Source organism: Cavia porcellus, unplaced genomic scaffold, assembly GCF_034190915.1.
Source record: "Cavia porcellus strain 051 isolate PalLab524CR breed Dunkin Hartley unplaced genomic scaffold, mCavPor4.1 scaffold_38, whole genome shotgun sequence".
Taxonomy (NCBI): Eukaryota; Metazoa; Chordata; class Mammalia; order Rodentia; family Caviidae; genus Cavia; species Cavia porcellus.
The window spans coordinates 245,970-262,826 of NW_026947521.1; the positions used below are offsets into that span (position 1 = coordinate 245,970).

Consider the following 16,857-nt stretch of genomic DNA (forward strand, 5'->3'; position numbering starts at 1 on the left):
CTTCCCTGTTGAGGCTTCTTGCCTGAGTTGTGACCGAGCACCTCAGAAGGATGGTGTGATTTCTTCCTGTGTGTTTTCTTAAAGGGCCAGTCGGCTCAAGCTTCTCCATCAAGTGGAAGACAGCCTGCGATTAGTGACCGGAAACGGAAGGAACCTCGAGAAAAAGATAAAGAAAAGGAAAAGGAAAAAACCAACTGTGTCATTTTGTAACAAGTAGTGGATTCTAAAGGAACCACCTGCAGTAGGTGTCTTGAGAGACAAAACCACAGAGGGCAAGGAACAAACCCGATAAATACCGTCTGTGCCTGATTTCCCGTGGGTCTCTGGCCTGTGCTTCAGGGGAACAGTTGTTACTGTGTTACAATCAGACTTTTTAAGTCACAACACTTCTGAGCTGGAGTTTCCTGTTACAAGGTGGAAATGCTGTGTGCTGTCATTTATGAAAAATACTGCACTTGCAGCCAAGTAAGAAAATCACAGCAAACTCTGTGTCACAGTGACATTCATAATTCTTATCAGTTAGTAAGCTATTTTATCTTCTGTTCTAACAGTAAGTGGAGGTAATTTAGTCAGATTCCTTCCCAAAATTTAAATATTAGCACAATAATTTCTCAGACTTTTATAATGTTAAATTATGATCTAATCCATGAAAATCCAGGGGTTTAATATAGAGATTTTTTAAAAAAGGACAAAAAATAGCAGGAATAAATAATCCTTAATTGTATATTGGACTAGTTCAGCCCTTGAACAGCTTTGCCTTTCTTTAGTAATGTACATTTTAGACCTTATTGTGAGAACTGAGGCTGGAGCTTCGAAACATTTAGATAGAAAAAGACTTGTATTTGTTTTCCAGTAACAAAGATTTGCGTAACACTAATACTTCTAACCTGTCCACATACGGTCTTATGACTTTGTAGGGTTGTGAGATTTTAAGGAGTTCTGGAGTCTTCAGTAGGTCAGGTCAGCTGGACTCCAGCTGAGGTTAATGCAGTGAGAGCGGTTAGGAAGGAATCACAGTGCGGGCGAGGCCCTGGCCAGGCGCAGAGGGAGGAGAGCAGATCTTGGTGCGGCTGTCTTTATCTAGAATAGCCTTCTAATCCTGAAACTTTAAATCATGTTTATTGCTAGAAGATTAAGTATACTTACTAAAGCCAACTAAAAAAGCACATTTTCTAAAAGGAAGTTCGAGATAATCTCAGAGTGCAGTGAAAGACAATAAAAATTTGTGCGTAGATGAGTTTGGAAGAATTTATGTAAAAGCAATCAGATTTTTTAACTTATGAGAACCAAATAAATCTAAAGCGTAGTGTTTATAGGATTCAGAAAGAATATTTATTTAACTTTATTATGAGGCAACACATATTTTCCTGTATTTCTAAATATAGTTTTGGAAAATATCCTTAATCCTTTTTATATACTTTATATTTAAGATTTGTTTTAGTCATTTTGAAAAGACTGTTGCTGCTCTAATTAATTGTGTGCTTTACATTCTAAGCCTCAGAAAGTTTGTTTAAGAACATCAAAATCTGATCTGAGCATCTGGGATGACAAAAAGACTCAAAAACACAGTGTAGCTGTCGTTCAGCTGTGTCCCTCACTGCCTGTGACCTGAGCTCAGCGGTGCGTCTGCCTGCGTAGACAGGAAAGCTGGATTTCCAGGAGGGCCGACCCTGAGGCAGGGTGTCCAGGGCCAAGCCGCCCTCCCACAGAGCAGACCATCAGAGACCCTATTTGGGTATGAAAGTGGGACGTGGAATCCTTGTAATTCTCTGCGTGGCTTTGCCTCCGTGTTGCCAAGTGGCCAGCGGGCAGGCAGCTCCCTCTCCTGCGGTGGGTGGCCTGGGCCCCGGCTGTGCCCCACACACAGTGGTGACCCCGTGACCAGCTTTACAGCCCAGTCCTCCATCCTGGAATCTGTGCAGAGCACAGCATAGGCATCCTCTTCTGGAATGATGTTCTTACCTATTCTGCTTTTAGGAATATGTGTGAACTTATTTGTGTTCTTAATTGGTTCCAAAGATAATACTGCCATTCTGTATTCCCTCTAGAAAAAGAAGGAAAACAACAAAAACTCAAAACCAGCAGAGCTGCTATCAGATAAGTAGATGTCAATGTATAGTGATGAAAAGAAACTAAAACTGCATTGTGTTTAATTCTGTCTTTTTCTATGTAATATTTCCAAGGCAGACTTTACTACATTCCTAGAATTCAATTTGATATATACCCAGAGTCACAATGATGAGATGTTTGCTTTGCTTACTGTGGGGGAAAATTAAACATTCAATTCTGTTAAAACAGACTTCCTTCTCGGAGCTGCCGTTTTTCTGGGTGGTGCAAGCGTCCTTTCTGTTGTCACACCTAGCCTTAGGTCACTGCCTGTGTAGGTGCGTGCGAGTGGGACAGAGTGTCTAGGGTGGCTCCTCCTCCACGTGTCCTGATGTTGAGGCTGCTGCACTTACCCTGCTGGCACAGCAAGAACTCAGACGCTCTAAGGTCTGTGGGCTCTCGATGGCCCGCACGCAGCCTGTTCAGCACAGGAGTCCCCAGGGCCTTGCCCCTCAGGCTCATGTCAGACAGCTGAGGCCCAGGCCTTGCCCTGGCGTGTCGGGAGCCCCCTCTGAGGGCTGCAAGCAGCCGCAGCTGCAGGGTCCCCCAATTCAGGACCCAGGGGTGTGGTGTCTTGCTTTGCCATCCTGTTCTCGCGTGCGGCTGCATATCTCACACTGCTCCCAGTGATCTGCCCGCTCTGGCTTCCTGAGCTAGGGTCACCCTGGAGTCCACCCCAGGCCTGAACCCCCTTCTCCTCCTGCCTTGGCACCTGCCCAGTGTGGCCGTGCTTCCTCAAGCCGCTTTAACTCAGCCTAAGCCAGTTAAGTCAGCCGCTGCGTGGACGGGATCCAACAGCTACCTTGTCACCTACGCAGAGCCTCCTTAGCTGTGCATTCTCAGTGACCCTAAAACCCGTGTCAGAGGCGGGTGGGCTGGGAGTGCACCCTGAGAGCGTGTGGGAGCATGCCGCTGCTCTAGTAAAGTCCGGAGAAGGAAAAGCAGCATGAGAGTGGCCAGCCCACCCTGGGTCCCCGGAGTAGAGCATCTGCACAAGGGGTGGTTCCCCACTTTCTCGGGCCCAGTTTAAGATACAAAATAACAGGATGGCTTGGAAGACAGCCTGCAGTTTGAGTTGTAGGGAACTTTAGGGTTGGAAGCCTGACTTTCTTGCCTGGGCCAAACCTTTGTCAGTCTAGGTCTACTCTGCAGGGGTGAGGCCCTGTGGTACAGCATGGAGGTTGCTCCGTGTTTGCTCTGTGTCACACACACCAGTGCCCCTTCCCATACATGCGCAGGCTTCCCCAATGCCATCAGCGTCTGTGCATTCTCCCCCGGGGGGTGGCCTCCCCAGAATGCCTGCCCCTGCTGCTTCCTGCTGTCTCACTAAGTTGTCCAGGCTTGGCTTCAGCCCGGATCTCCTGTAGGCGGGGTGCCAGCTGCCACACCCAGTTCCAGTAAATTATAGCATCAAAATTGAGAGTATTTGGACTATAAAAATATTAAAAATATGTTTTTCAAAATCTTTCACAGATGGAAATATTTCAATTTTCTTTGCTTTTTCCTCCATGGAATACACTATTTGGTTACTAATCCAAAAATTTCTTTGCATGGGTGATACTGATTTAGATCTCCTGAATACCCTGACTTTAGGCTACTTGTAATTTAGTGTAAAACATGTTATGTGCAATTAAGTTCTGTTTAGAAAGTAACCAAACATGGCACAGGGACTCACTGGAATCTGAATTGCTGGATCTGTGATAGCTTAGTGTCTTTTAGGTTACTTTTCTTAGGTGCCACTTTAAAGGTTTCTCGGGCAAGATAAGTTGCAAACTGGAGAAGACAGAACATGCGGCCAGGCTGGGTGGGTGATGCATGTCTGTGATCCCAGCGCTTGGGCTGAGGCTGGAGAATCATCAAGGGTTCAAGGCCAGCCCGGGCTACACAGCGAGACCCTGTCTCAAAAAAGAAAAAAATGTTTAATAAACTCTGCTAAATACACATTTTTACATGAAGGGTTCTAGTGTCTTGTTTTCTCTATTCCAATCTCAAGAAAATGGAACTTAGCAGCAGGGTAACCTTCAGCGTGAAGGTGCTGTCATGCAGGAGAGGGACTGCTCCCGTAGGTGCTTCCCAGGGCTTACGGGCACTGGGCCGCACCAGCCATGTCCCTGCAAAGTGGAACCTGCTGCTCTGGGCTGCAAGACCCTCTGGCCCAGGCCTTGCGCCCGCGCTGTACCAAGTGGGGCCTGGGCAGCATGCACAACACCTCTACCCTTCGAGTTTCCTTGGTGCTTGCCACGGGCTGTCTCAGCATGGTGCTCTTGTCCCCAGGTGGTGGTCACTGTGGTGGCCACTGCATGAGATGCAGGGACACAAGGAGGCAGCCTGCGGGAAAGGAGCCATGGGGACATCCACAGGCTGCTGGCCAGCTGCTGTCCTCGCAGGGGCGCTCTGCAGCTGGCGGGGCTGTATCCTGGATCCTGAGTTCCTGGATGCAGTCAGCAGGTCCTGCTGGCTTTGTCTGCTCCGTGGCTCTTTAAAACCAGAGGGCTCATTATTGCAAATTGTTGTCTTACTTCAGTAAACTGCTATGCTGCCAGTCTTTTGGGGACAGTCACCTCACTGGGCTGGGGCCTGAAGCGGGAGGACTGGGTGCCAAGCCGATCCCCGCTCCACGATTCTCAGGGTGACCCAGGACAGTCCTCCAAGAAAGCCTTGGGCTCCCCAGCCCTCCGAACACAGGCACCCCACACTGCACTCTGCTGGTCTCTTAGCTGCGTAAGCTGTGAGCCTTTTGCCTTTTGTGTTTCTGAGACAGGGTCTTGCTATGCAGTTTAGGCTGTCCTCAAACTATGTAATTTGCAGTGATTGTCCTCTGCCTCCCAAATGCTGGGATTACAGACATGCCATTGTGATTTGCCTCATACAAGATCATTGGCACTTAGAATTCAAATGCCAGTTTAGAGGAATCTTTTTTTATTTAGTACTGGAAGTTGAATCTAGCCTTCACAGTGATCCACACCCTCTGGCCTTTTTCTTTGCTTTCAAAACTGGGTCTCATTAAGGACTGAGTTGCCCAGACTCTTGGATTTGTGATCCTCCTGCCTCGCCTCCCATAGTGTGAAATCCTTACACTGTGGAGGTAGCCGTGGCTTACCTGTGCCATAGGGTGAGGCAGGTAGCAGGTTGGGCTGAAGCCTTCGGACGCCCCGCAGGGCTTCCTGCCATACCACACACACTGAGCACTCCCAGCCCTGTGCTCCCCAGAGCTGTGCTGGTCACCTGTGGCCCATGGACACCAGGGTCACTGTCCCAAGTGTCAGGCTGTAAGTTACACAACTGCTGAGGCTTGGGTGCGGGACATCTTTCTTCTGGTAGAATAGTGCTTCACAGTGGTCTTTGTCCGTTCACCTGCTGATGGACACAGGCCGCCGTCCAGATTCAGCAACTGTGAGCGGTGCGGTCAGGGCCCCGGGGACGGTAGCCCTCTGCCAGAGGCCTGGAGCTCTTTGGGGAAATAGCTGGGTCAAACAGAATTTCTATTTTTAGGTTTTTGAGCACTGGCCACACTGATCTCAGTAGTGGCTTGTGCTAGCTTATACTCCCACTGATGAAGCAGCGGGCTCCACTCCCTGCCCACATCCTGGATTGCTTGAAGATGTCCATTCTCTCTGGAGTAAGATAGTGTCTGGACGTTGTTTTAATCTGCATTCTGCTCTCAGCAGAAGAGAGGTGTTTTCTATGCATTTGCTGGCCAGGTGTAGTTCTGAGAAACCTGCTCATTTCACTCGCTCATTCTGGACCGGGACTTTTTATTTTGCAAGGTCTTTACCGAGCTTCCCTGGGGTGGTGCTTTCTGTCCTCTCGGACCCTGCAGGTGCCCCTCCACACTGTTTCCTGTGCTGTGTGGAGCCCTTTCAATTGCATGAGGTCCCACTTGCAGATTTTCGGCCTGATTTCTAGTGCATCCATGTGGCTCAACAGCAGCACCTACCCACTCTTCTGGGCCCCTGTGCTCCTGGCCCAGCCCAGGTGAGGTCTGAGGCTGGCCAGCTCCAGGAGCAGAGTCTGCAGAGAGCTATACACGTGGCAATTTGAGAAAAGCCAGTATACCACAAGTCATTCCTCATTTTTGGCACCTTCAGAATACTCCAGAAAGCCCCTGAGCTGCTGCTTCCTTACCATCTCCCAGGTGCCTGGTGGAGGCGACATCACTGATGATTGTTATGGACACTGTTAGGGATGGAGCTGGAAACTTTAGAAGCTGCCTCTGTGCTCCAGCCCACTCTGTGACCTTTGTTCCTTGGTGCTGTCAGCACCAGGGTGGACACAGCACCTCGCAAAGGCCCAGCGGACACCTCTGCTCTGTTCTGCCCTGATGCGGTGATGGAGCTGTACCTCCAGCGCTCAGAGCCACTTTCCAGAGGAGATTGTCACAGTCACCGCCGGAAAGTGGGTGGCACAGCCTGTCCTTCCAGTAGGGAGACCTGAGCACCAGGCATGCCAGTGCACGGGAGGTGTATGCCTGCCCGCCCTCCCACATACAGCAGTAGGGACTGGGCCATCTGGTGACCCTGTGATAGGTGGGTGTCCCACGTTCAGGGCTTTCCAGAGGCTACCCTGGGTCACCTGCACAAGGAACCAAGACATGGACACAGCCAGGCATGGACTTTCATTTCCACAGAAAGACAATGATATCTTTGCGCACAGACATACATAGACTCCAACTGACTCCTCAATCTGGAATCTGGGTCTTTCCCACCTCCCCATGTGGTTGGGAATGTGGATGCCTTGATAACCACATCATTCCATGGCTGTGGCAAGCTCCCACCCTAACTGCCAGGCCCCACTTCCAACCCCACCCTGCCCCAGTGACTGCGAGGCCAGTGTCTCCTCCCATATGGTTTCACTCCATGCAAACCTGAACAGTAAGCTGCTAAGCCACAAACCAGTTCTCATTTCACAGTTAAAAAGGTTCAACGCGATAGCAACTATACAGAATATGAAGGTTTATTTCAAAAAAGATTACATTTTTAACCAGGTTACACAGATGCACTTAATGTAACAGTACCTTCTGCAAAAATAGGTTACATAATACTCAGAAATTCAAGGAACATTCTTATCTCTAAAAACCAAACAGCAGACATCTGCACTGAGCCAGCCTTCACCGTGGAGGCCGAGGTGCTTGGTGGAAGAACCCCGGAGCCCGGCACCCCTACCTTCCAGGGTATGCGGTGCTGCAGGAAAGAAAAGCTCAATGGGACACAGAACTATGAAAAATTACAACAGAACTATTTAAACGTCTTCTCTAAAATTGAGAAAAGCAATCATGTTAAATTTTTTAAAAAAGAAAATAAAAAGTCTGTGGAACTCTCGGGCACAGCGGGCAGAGGATTCTCTTCCAGCACAGTCAGAGTCCATGGGAGGTTTCAATAAATATTTCAGAAGCGGCGTGGGGGGCCACCCTTAAAGGGCTTGAAGCCGGAGCCACTTCCACGGGATAGCGAGCCGCCCCCCATGGGCACGATCCTGCTGATCGGAGAGGCGGTGCTGGAAGGATGGAAAAGACAGCAGTCAGGCGGCGCAGGGGGGAAGGAGTCGCTGTCTGCAGCCCGCCCGAGTCAGTACCTCGTGCCCCCACAGTGGGCCCAGGAACAGGGCTAGGCTGCAAGGAGCTGTAAGGTGCCACACCAAGTGACCACACAGATGGGTGGGACAGCAGACCCTGCGGGAAGAACTTGGGAGTGGACTCAGGGACATTCATAGAAACAGTGCTGCTGCAGAAGGGAGGCCAGGGAGCTGCTGGGGACAGCAGGGCACTCGACCATCTGCGGCCATGGAGCTGGTAGCCAGGAGGCAGCCCAAGATGGGTGTGTCATCCATAAGTGGCCACCACTGCAGCACCTGCCACAGCAAAGCAAGAGTGTGTACAAGGTGTATCTTGTTGGCTTTTGTGCTCTTGAGATGGGGTCGCCCAGGCTGGGCTTCAGCGTCCTGCCCTGTAAGGGCAAAAGGGACAGGTGGGTGGCAGCTAGGGTAGAACCACCAGGGCCACTGGCCCAGCACAACCCTGCAGAAACAGGAAGCAGCAGGCAGGCAGCCGACTGAGGGCTGCTCTTGGGTTGCGCACCCTCTCCTCACCCGAACACGCCCGCCCTCACCTCGAGTGCTGGCCCAGCACTGCGCCCGCCCTGCTGTCACCCAGGCGCCTGCTGTCGTGGTAGCCGGGCCCCTGGGCCGGCGGGCTGTGCCACTCCTTCCGTGGACCACCTGCATCCCGGCCGTGGCGCTCCACCATGTGCCGCTCCTCGTAGTGCTGTGGGGACAGGGCTGTCAGGCCAAGGCACAGGGCCAAGGCCTCTGCCCCCATGTCAGGGGATGGAGCTCAGGGAAGCACACTCTGGAGGGCCAGGGTCTGACACTTGCCATTGGGCTCCTAAGTCTGTTACCCAGCACTCACCTGGGCCCCACCACCTCGCTCCGAGATGACCCCTCGGTCACTATCCCTGCCGCCATAGCCTGAGGCGGTGCCGCGACCCCCAGGCGGAGCACCCCGAACACTGTGTGACACGTCCCTCGCCGAGCGCTCGGGCCTCTCCACTCTGAAAGACAGTGAAAGCCGTGACTGTGATGCCCACTTGTGCCTGCGCCCAGCCCCACAGCAGCAGCCACAGTGTACCTGGCATCCCGCTTGTCGGCGGCCAGGCCACCCTCGCCCTTCCAGGATGTGGGTCTGGATGGGCCCGGGCCAGTGTCCCGAGGGTGCCTGGGGGGCGGCAGGTCGGGCCTGTCGTGCAGAAGCACTGCCCTCCGCTCGTCCCGCTCGCCCCGCACATCTCTCCGCTCTGTGTCCCGCAGCTCGGCTCTCGGGGGTGGCTCGTTCCTTCGAGAGTCACTGAAGTTTTTGGGGTATCTCTCAAAGCTGGGGTCCTCTCTTCGTGTAGTTGGCCGAGTTTTCTTCCCTTCACTTTGACCAACAAAGCGCTCGCGCCTGGTGATGAGGTGGAGCACAGGTCCTGGGGGACTGCCTGGCCTTGCAGCGCCCCTAAAGGCCTGCAAGTGCCCTCTCCCCGCCCCTCCCTGCTGCCATCAGAGCCAAGTCTGGGGCCCTCCTCTGAGCATAGCCCTGTGTGCGCCATGCCAGGCCTTCACTTAGTGACAGTGAGCTCCTTGCTACCGGAGAAGTGAATGCAGGACCTGTCATCAGGAACACGGCAGGGCCACCAGAGGGTGACAGGCCCTATCACCACTTCCCCACACCTCCTGAGCCAGGGTCCCTTGAAGGTGCCCATGCAGGCCCAAGTCACACCGCCTCATCACTGCCCAAACCCAGCTCTGGGTCAGCATTGAAGGGGACGACCACATACATTGCAGTGACTGGCTACCAGCGGGAAGGACATTCTACTGGTTTGGTTTTGTTCTGATTTTCATACTAGGGACTAACACTGTGCCCTAACCCGAGTCACAGCTGGACACGGGTCTCACTAAGCTCCTGAGCTGCCTGGGCGAGCGAGGCTCCGCCTTCCCACCTGCTTGCCTTGCCTACCAGAACCTGTTCTCCAATCCATAGCCAGACCTCCCACTCAGGGTGGAGAAGGACACAGGTGCCCTCCTGCCCAGGTTCACAGCCAGTCACAAGCATCGCCAGGGCCCAGTAGCCCACTCACCGATCGAAAGAGGACGAAGGCACAGCTGCACCATCAGGGAAGCGGCCCCGCTCACGGTGGTCAAAGTCGTGGAACCTGTTCTGCTGCCGTGAGTAGTCGGAGCTGTGGCCAAAGCGGGCATCTGTGTCCAGGGACAGCTTCTTACTCTCGCTCCAGTAAGGCTCATCGCGCCTGCAAGGCAAACTTGAACTCAGTCACAACAGTGACTGTCATGGGAAGCCACAGCCCGCACTCATGGAGTCACACGCTGCCCACGCTACAGTACAAACCCCAGGGGTGACCACAGACAGATGGCACAGCCAGCTAGTGGTGCAGCTAGCAGGGCACAGACAGCCACCTCACACGGCTCCTACCATATGACAGCTGACAGGGGAGGGGCTGTCAACCCCCCATACCCCATCATGAGGTGGAAAGGCCAAGCGTCCCTGAGCCCTGCACCAGTCCCCACCTCCTCCCCTCTCCACACAGGCAGCAAGGCTCCTGGTCCACACTGAGAAAAGTAAGCCACCGGGAACACGTTCCAAGCCCTCTAAATGACACACTTGTGTGTAGACACACGCGCGCACACGGGAACGCGCACTGCGTCCTTCGGGTCTGTGGCCTCCCTGCGCAGCACCACGCAGCCCTGCAAACGCTGCAGGCAGGAGGCCCAGCTGGTTTCCGACCATGGCAGGGAGCAAAGCCAGAGAGACACCCACCCACCCCCACCCCCCCGCCCGGGCTCTGCGCCAGCCCACCCAGTGCGGCAGTGGACACCAGGGAGCTGCTCGGCCTCCCTGCAGCCCACCTGCGGAAGCCGCTACCTGTGGTCCACGTCCCGCGGCCGCTTCAGAGAGTTCCTCTTCTCCTGCTCATAACGCAGCTGCTGCTGCTGCCGCCGCAACTCCTCACGCTCCCGGGCAATCCTCTCCGCCTCCTTCCGCCGCTCCTTCACATGGAACCACCGAGCACCGCAAAAGGAAGGTGACGGGTGAGCGCCAGTGCAGCCGGTGCCGCGCCAGACACAGGGAAGCAGCGGCAGGGGCTGGGCGGTGAGAGCTGCGGAGCGGGAGGCTGGAGGCCTGGCTCACGCAGTATTCAAGGAGAACCGGCCACCGAGTCCTAACAGCTGCTGGACTCAAGGTGGCGCGGCCCAGGGCTGCCTGCGAGGAGCAGACTCCCCTCCGCCTTGGACGCCCCCACCTCACAGGACCGAGGCTATGACAGCTGGGGGCGGCGCTCAGGGCTGACTGCAGAGCGGGGTCCCCACAGGGCCAGCGAGTGCCCTCTGATGGACACTGAGAAGCGCCTGAGCTGGACTTGTGTCCAGCAGCTATACAAAGAGCAAAGCCCCTGGGGCGAATCCCGGGTGCGGAGGAGGGAGTGGCTGGGGGAAGGACGGCTCACGGCACCTGTTCAATGCGAATGCGCTCCCTTTCCAAGCGTTCTCGTTCCATCCTCTCTCTCTCTAGTTTCTGCCTTTCAATCTCTAGGCGCTCTCTCTCTCTCTGTAAGCGCTCCCGTTCTTCCCGTTCACGGATTATTCTAAATCGTTCTCGCTCTCGACGCTCTCTTTCTGCAATCTCTCTTCGTCTAACAAAAATCAGTATTTAGAAATACTTAAATTATGCTAGCACTGTGTGAAAGAGAAGAGCGTTTGAATTTGAATTACTCCTTGAGGTCAGCAATTTTCAACTTTAACTTAATCTCTACAGTTTTAATTGGAAAGAGAATTCAAAATAAAACTTGAAACAGATTCCAACACTGTCACTTTGTGTAAGACTACCACCTGAGCAGCTAAATCCTTACAGATGATTCCTGTTCAAACAAATGCCACTGTGATTGTCCCTCACTGACATTTGAAGGAGAAATGCAGTCTGAACACACAAGTTGATAGAGCTACACTTTCCCACCCACAGTCCACTTTACGCTGACGGTCTGGGAAACCGACCCTAGTAAGTACTAGAGATGCTACACAGAGCAACACCTGGAAAGGCTCTTTCAGAGCGCCTGGCTCTGGCCCATGGTTTCCAAATTGCAGGTACTTCAGACACTTGCTGAACTGAATGATGCTCTTTAGCCTTTTCATCCTGTCTTTGTTTCCCGAGTCTCAAGGCAGGCAGGGTACTTTTTTGCCCACCAACATCTCCTCTACTATCCTAGAGGTTCTTGATTGGTCACTTTTACTTCCATGGAAACTGCCGTGGTATTTCAATTATAAAAACAAGGCCAAGAGCTGCCACACAGAAGGTGAGGATGCCTGCTGAGTGGCGCACGCTATAATCTCAGCACTCAGTAGGCTGAGGCAGGAGGATCACTGTGAATTCAAGGCCAGCCAGAGCTACAGAGTGAGTTCAAGGACAGCCTGAACTGCATAGTAAAACGCTGTATCAGATAGAACAAGGAAAAAAAAAAAAAACCATGAAGCTGTTACTGGTGTTTTGTGGCTAGGGACCAAGGACTCTTAAATAACTCACGAAGCAACAATTTTCCTAACAGTTGCACACAATAAAAATTATGCAATTCCTCCTATTTTTAATATGTCACAGTGGACATTCATATTATTAAGAACAACAGAAAAAAAAATCTTAAAAAAAACACTAAGCCCTAGAACTTAACTCCATCCTAAAAAAAATGCTGTTCTTGCCTAGTATGGTGGTTACACACTTATAATCCCAGTTACTTGATTGGCAGAGGCAGGACAAATTCAAGGATAACCCAGTGAGTCTATCAAAAAAAAAAAAAAAAAAAAAGTGTGCCCCTCCTCAAGACTGGGTTCAAACCCATTAACAACAAAAAGGCGTGTATTTCAAAGCGAGACTTGTTTGCTTTGAAAAGGGTGCTTAGCACTTAAAAAAACGCATCATGGTATCAACACCACGATGCCTGGTATCTGACTTGCCAGTGTAATGCAGCAGGGTCAGTCTGTGTTTGTAGCTTTCACACTCAGGAATCTAACAGGGCACAAACACCTGCCTACTTCACTGCATCCTCTGAAGGTGAAACCTTGCCCACACATTCACCCCTGGAGCATGCACTTTATGATACACTCCTTTTACCTCTTGATACTACAGTTACGTCACAGGAGTTTTCCTGGAAATTCTCTACACAAGTGTGCTACACATCAACTGCACTGTGGCAGAGTGAAAAGGGCATTGCCTTATTTAAAGGCCAGCAGAAGGTAAAACAACACAGAGAAAGCCAGAGCAACAGGCTAGATGCAGTGGCGCTGGCCTGTGGCCCAGCTGCTTGGCAGGCAGATGCTAAGGCGCCCATCAGCCTGGAGTGGAGGGCCAGGCCTCGCAGGACCACAGTGGGGTCCGAGCTCCTATGCAATCAGATCAGCGAGGCCCTGGTCTGACAGCTCTGGGGATCCAAGCTGCAGGCATGGCACAGCCCCACGGCCCTCCAACCCACTGCGAATTATATGCAGGGCTCAGCACCTAGGGCTGTATCTAAAAAGGTGGGGTATGGGCTCTGAGAAGGGTTACTTCCTTTCCCCAAAGCTGTATGATAATCACTGTTTTACCTCAGTTGCTAAAAATCTCTCTTTGGTAGAGTTTCTTGAAATTTTGCAAGTGAACAAGATGGCTAACGTCTAGAAATATGTAATATAAAACATTCACAAGGGTATTTCACGTGACATCCAACAACTGATACATATGAAAGTAAAATGCAACTCATGATCACGTTAAGATTCTGTCATAAAAAACCGATATTCTGTATTTTTCTAGTTTTCTTTTTAGCCTGCTTTCAGAAAATGTTTGCTTGGGGCTAGAGTTTGAATAAAGGAAGCTTGCAAAAGCAAATTTTCCTTCACTTGGGCACTGATTCAAAGAACAATGTATTTTTTGGCTAATTTGTTAAAATTTCAACATAGGATCTGAACACTGCGGCTTACTTTAAACTACCTCGAATGCAGGTTTTCCATTAAGGTCACATTTGGATGGCAGCAGCTCTGGAGCAGAGGAAAGGGCACTGGATTTGGAGCCCGAAGTCTGGATCGGAGTCCGCCTCTGCCACTCCCTGGCCTGTGGCACTGGAAGAGACCTCCAGACTCTGCGGGCCTCTGCAGGCCTCCGAGCCCCACAATGAACTCGGCAACCTCCCCAACCGCGGGGGGGAGGGAGCTAACAGAGCAAAGGCGCTTGGTTAACATGTCAAGGGCTACGGGGTCTTCAAGTATTAGATGGCACCACACCATCCAAAGTGGCCAACCATCTCCATGGGACGCACTTCCTAAAAAGCTGGCTGACAGTCTTACACCAGGTCTGATTTCCAAGGCAGTGACAAAGCAAGCGCTCTTCCTACCTTCGAAGTTCCACTGCTCGCCGTAGCCTTTCAAAACGAACTAAGTGTTCTCTCAATCTCTGTTCCTTCATCTTTTCAAAAGGCAAGATCTCCTTCCGCCTATAGTCTTTGTCCCTCTTTTTATCTAGGCTGGCTCTCTCCTTCTCCTTGCTTCTTCCATGAATCTAAGGGGGGAAAAGTGTAAGAAAAGCAGAAGCAAATTCAGAGCCTTATTCTTCAGGTTTAGCAGGTCACCTGAGATAATCAAGTGACGTGCTGCATTCTCCTCCTTGTTTTCCAGCATGAAAGAAGGGTGACAGAGATCACAGAACCGTATTTTGCAAAACAGTACTTAACATCCTCAAGACTCACTTTCTCGTGTCTTCCTCTTCTTGATGGCCTGCAATGATCTCCCTTAGTTTGGTCTAATATTACCATATGTCCTGGACTCTTTGAACCTAAGAGGAGGGGAAAAAAAAATATGTATGTACACACACACACAGACACACACACACACACACACACACACACACACGAATCAGTGTCTAAAAAAATATTTTGGTGAAAAATATCGTAAGTACATAAAAACACTGAATTCTTAAATGAGTCCAACTTGCTAACATAAGTATTTTCACCAAGTGCCAAAAGGTCCTCACTCAAATCAAGGACCACTATAAGTCAGCTCGTAATCATCTGCCAGCTCCGCGCCCAAGTCAGCTGGGATCTAACATTGAAGGAGCCTCTAAAAGGGCACATTTGCCTCTCAGGGGGGAAAGGAGCAGACAGGGAGCCCCCCAGCACCCCCCGCAGGCCGCAGTCATGGGATCGTCACTCCAGGGCCCCTGAGCAGGACAAGGCAGCCGCAGCACGGGGCCAGGGGCAGGGGCTGGGGCTGCCATGAAAGGCACAGCATACTTATTCGCTTCTTTTCTTCACTTTTCTTCGTCAGCTCTGAGGTCTGGCCGCTCGTTCCATTGTCACTCTTCTCTTCTTTACTTTCCATTTTCTTACTATCCTTGCTCTCTTTCTTCTCAGATTTTTCCGATAGCCTTTTCTCTTCTTTCTTGACAGAGGTTTGCGTTCTGACCGTATCAGCCCAGACAAGAAAACAGACTGAGAACCACTTCATCAGGACACCAGAAAGCTTCACACGTTTACTTAAAAACATTCTCCTCGCAACCTCCCAAAATGAAAATCAGTCCTTACTTTCCACTTCTATCACTTGCATTCTTTTTATCTCCAGAACTTCTTGAGCTACTCTTTTCATCGTTTTCTTTCTTCATTTCTTTCTTAGAAGGATCACCCTTTACCTACAGGGGTTAAACCAGGAAAACACCCTGTAAAATTTAAAGGTATGGCTCAGCAGCACAACACTTGCCTGGCAAGCTCGAGGTCATGAGTTTAATTCTTGGTACCAAAAAAATAAATAAAATGAAGTGGTTTTTTCTATGATTATAGAAAGTGGGCTGATCAGGGCTGGGGATTTAGCTCAGCGGCATAAGTGCCTGCCTTGCAAGCAGGCAGTCGTGAGTTCGATCCCTGGTACCGATAAAAAGGAAAAAGACCAAAAAAAAAAAAAAAAAAAAAAAAAAGTGGGCTAATGCCAGTAAACTTGGTAAAGAAAAAATTAGGGAAATAAATTTAAAAACGAATACATAAAAATAAAACCACTCTCAGTTCTACTTCCTGCGCATGTTAGCTTTAAATTGAATTATAGGTTAAGTATTTTTTATCTGAAATGACTGGGGTAGGGTGGGTTTCAAGTTTTGGAATATTCCCACAGACCTCACTAGATGGGTGCTCTTAATTTGAAAATGTAAAATTCAAAATGTTTCAAAGTTCGAAACTTTTTGAACACTACACACTCAAAAAGTTTCAGATTTTAGCTGGGCATAGTGGCACGTGTCTGTAATCTCAGCACCCAGGAGGCTGAGGCAGGAGGATGACTAGGAGACAGCATAGCCTGGGTTTTAAGGAGAATTCAAGGCCAATAAAAACACTGGAAGATCCTGTCTCCGAAACAGAAAGTTCCACATTTTGGTCAGGTGTGGGATGCACACCTATAAGCCCAATACCTGAGGGGCTGATGCAGGCAAACTGCTGAGGCTGAGGCTGAGGCTGAGGCCGGCCTGGACTGCACAGGGAGACCCAGATCTCCAAAACACCAAAAACTGTTTCTGATCTTAGATTCTCCGATTAGGGGAATGTGGCCTGTATCAGCCATCACATCAGCCCCCCTCGTAGATGGGAAAACAAGCTCACTTTCTCCACGGAAATCAGCTGTCCATGCAGCTCAGTGTGATGGAGGTGGGCTATGCATCTGGACACCTCTGTGCTGGAAGACATCGTGACAATGCCATAGCACTTCGCCCCAGGGCTCCGAGCATTTGTAACTACCTTTGCACTCAGCACCTATGAAAATGAGAACACACTTTTAGAAAGTTTGCCAGCTGTACAACTGCGCACACTTGTCAACAGATGGAACTTCAGAACTGACACTACTGAAAACCAAAACAGGACACTCTAGCTTTATTATTTTGTTTCACATTCTTGTAATCATCATTTACCTGGTCAATATGAACTAAGTTAAGTATGCAAAGTAGTAATCTAACATATCAAAAAACAATTTAGGCTAGGTGTGATGGTACACGCCTGTAATCCCAGAACTCAGGATGCTGAGGCAAGAGGACTGCTGTGAGTTTTAGACCAGCTGGGCTATACAGAGAGTTCCAAACCAGCCTGCACTACAAAGTGAGACCCTATCTTTAAAAAATTACACAGACACACACAGACACTGAAAAGCACACCACAGAAGTGGAAAGCCAACTTCCTGTTTAATGCTTTCAAAATTTTTTCATCAACACAGAAGTAA

The 16,857-nt window shown here is 50.5% G+C and overlaps 2 protein-coding genes across 11 annotated transcripts in view; one reads left to right on the top strand and one right to left on the bottom strand.

Moving 5' to 3' along the window:
- The window catches only part of LOC100722687 (ubiquitin carboxyl-terminal hydrolase MINDY-2), a 69,646-nt gene extending 67,347 nt beyond the window's left edge, over positions 1–2,299 (top strand). For all 3 annotated transcript variants that reach the window (XM_063243378.1, XM_063243380.1, XM_063243379.1), the window contains one exon: positions 85–2,299. In XM_063243378.1, coding sequence (XP_063099448.1) covers positions 85–210 — 126 coding nt within the window. In that variant the 3' untranslated portion in view covers positions 211–2,299. The remainder of the gene's footprint in view (positions 1–84) is intronic.
- A 4,744-nt stretch (positions 2,300–7,043) lies between these two features.
- Sltm (SAFB like transcription modulator) overlaps positions 7,044–16,857 on the bottom strand; it is a 42,973-nt gene continuing 33,159 nt past the window's right edge. For all 8 annotated transcript variants that reach the window (XM_063243377.1, XM_063243376.1, XM_063243375.1 and 5 more), the window contains 12 exons: positions 16,248–16,397; positions 15,192–15,295; positions 14,901–15,067; positions 14,358–14,443; positions 14,007–14,170; positions 11,108–11,288; positions 10,520–10,644; positions 9,717–9,887; positions 8,729–9,040; positions 8,510–8,651; positions 8,211–8,365; positions 7,044–7,599 (listed from right to left, as the gene is read on the bottom strand). In XM_063243377.1, the coding sequence (XP_063099447.1) occupies positions 7,491–7,599; positions 8,211–8,365; positions 8,510–8,651; positions 8,729–9,040; positions 9,717–9,887; positions 10,520–10,644; positions 11,108–11,288; positions 14,007–14,170; positions 14,358–14,443; positions 14,901–15,067; positions 15,192–15,295; positions 16,248–16,397 (1,866 nt within the window). In that variant the 3' untranslated portion in view covers positions 7,044–7,490. The remainder of the gene's footprint in view (positions 7,600–8,210; positions 8,366–8,509; positions 8,652–8,728; positions 9,041–9,716; positions 9,888–10,519; positions 10,645–11,107; positions 11,289–14,006; positions 14,171–14,357; positions 14,444–14,900; positions 15,068–15,191; positions 15,296–16,247; positions 16,398–16,857) is intronic.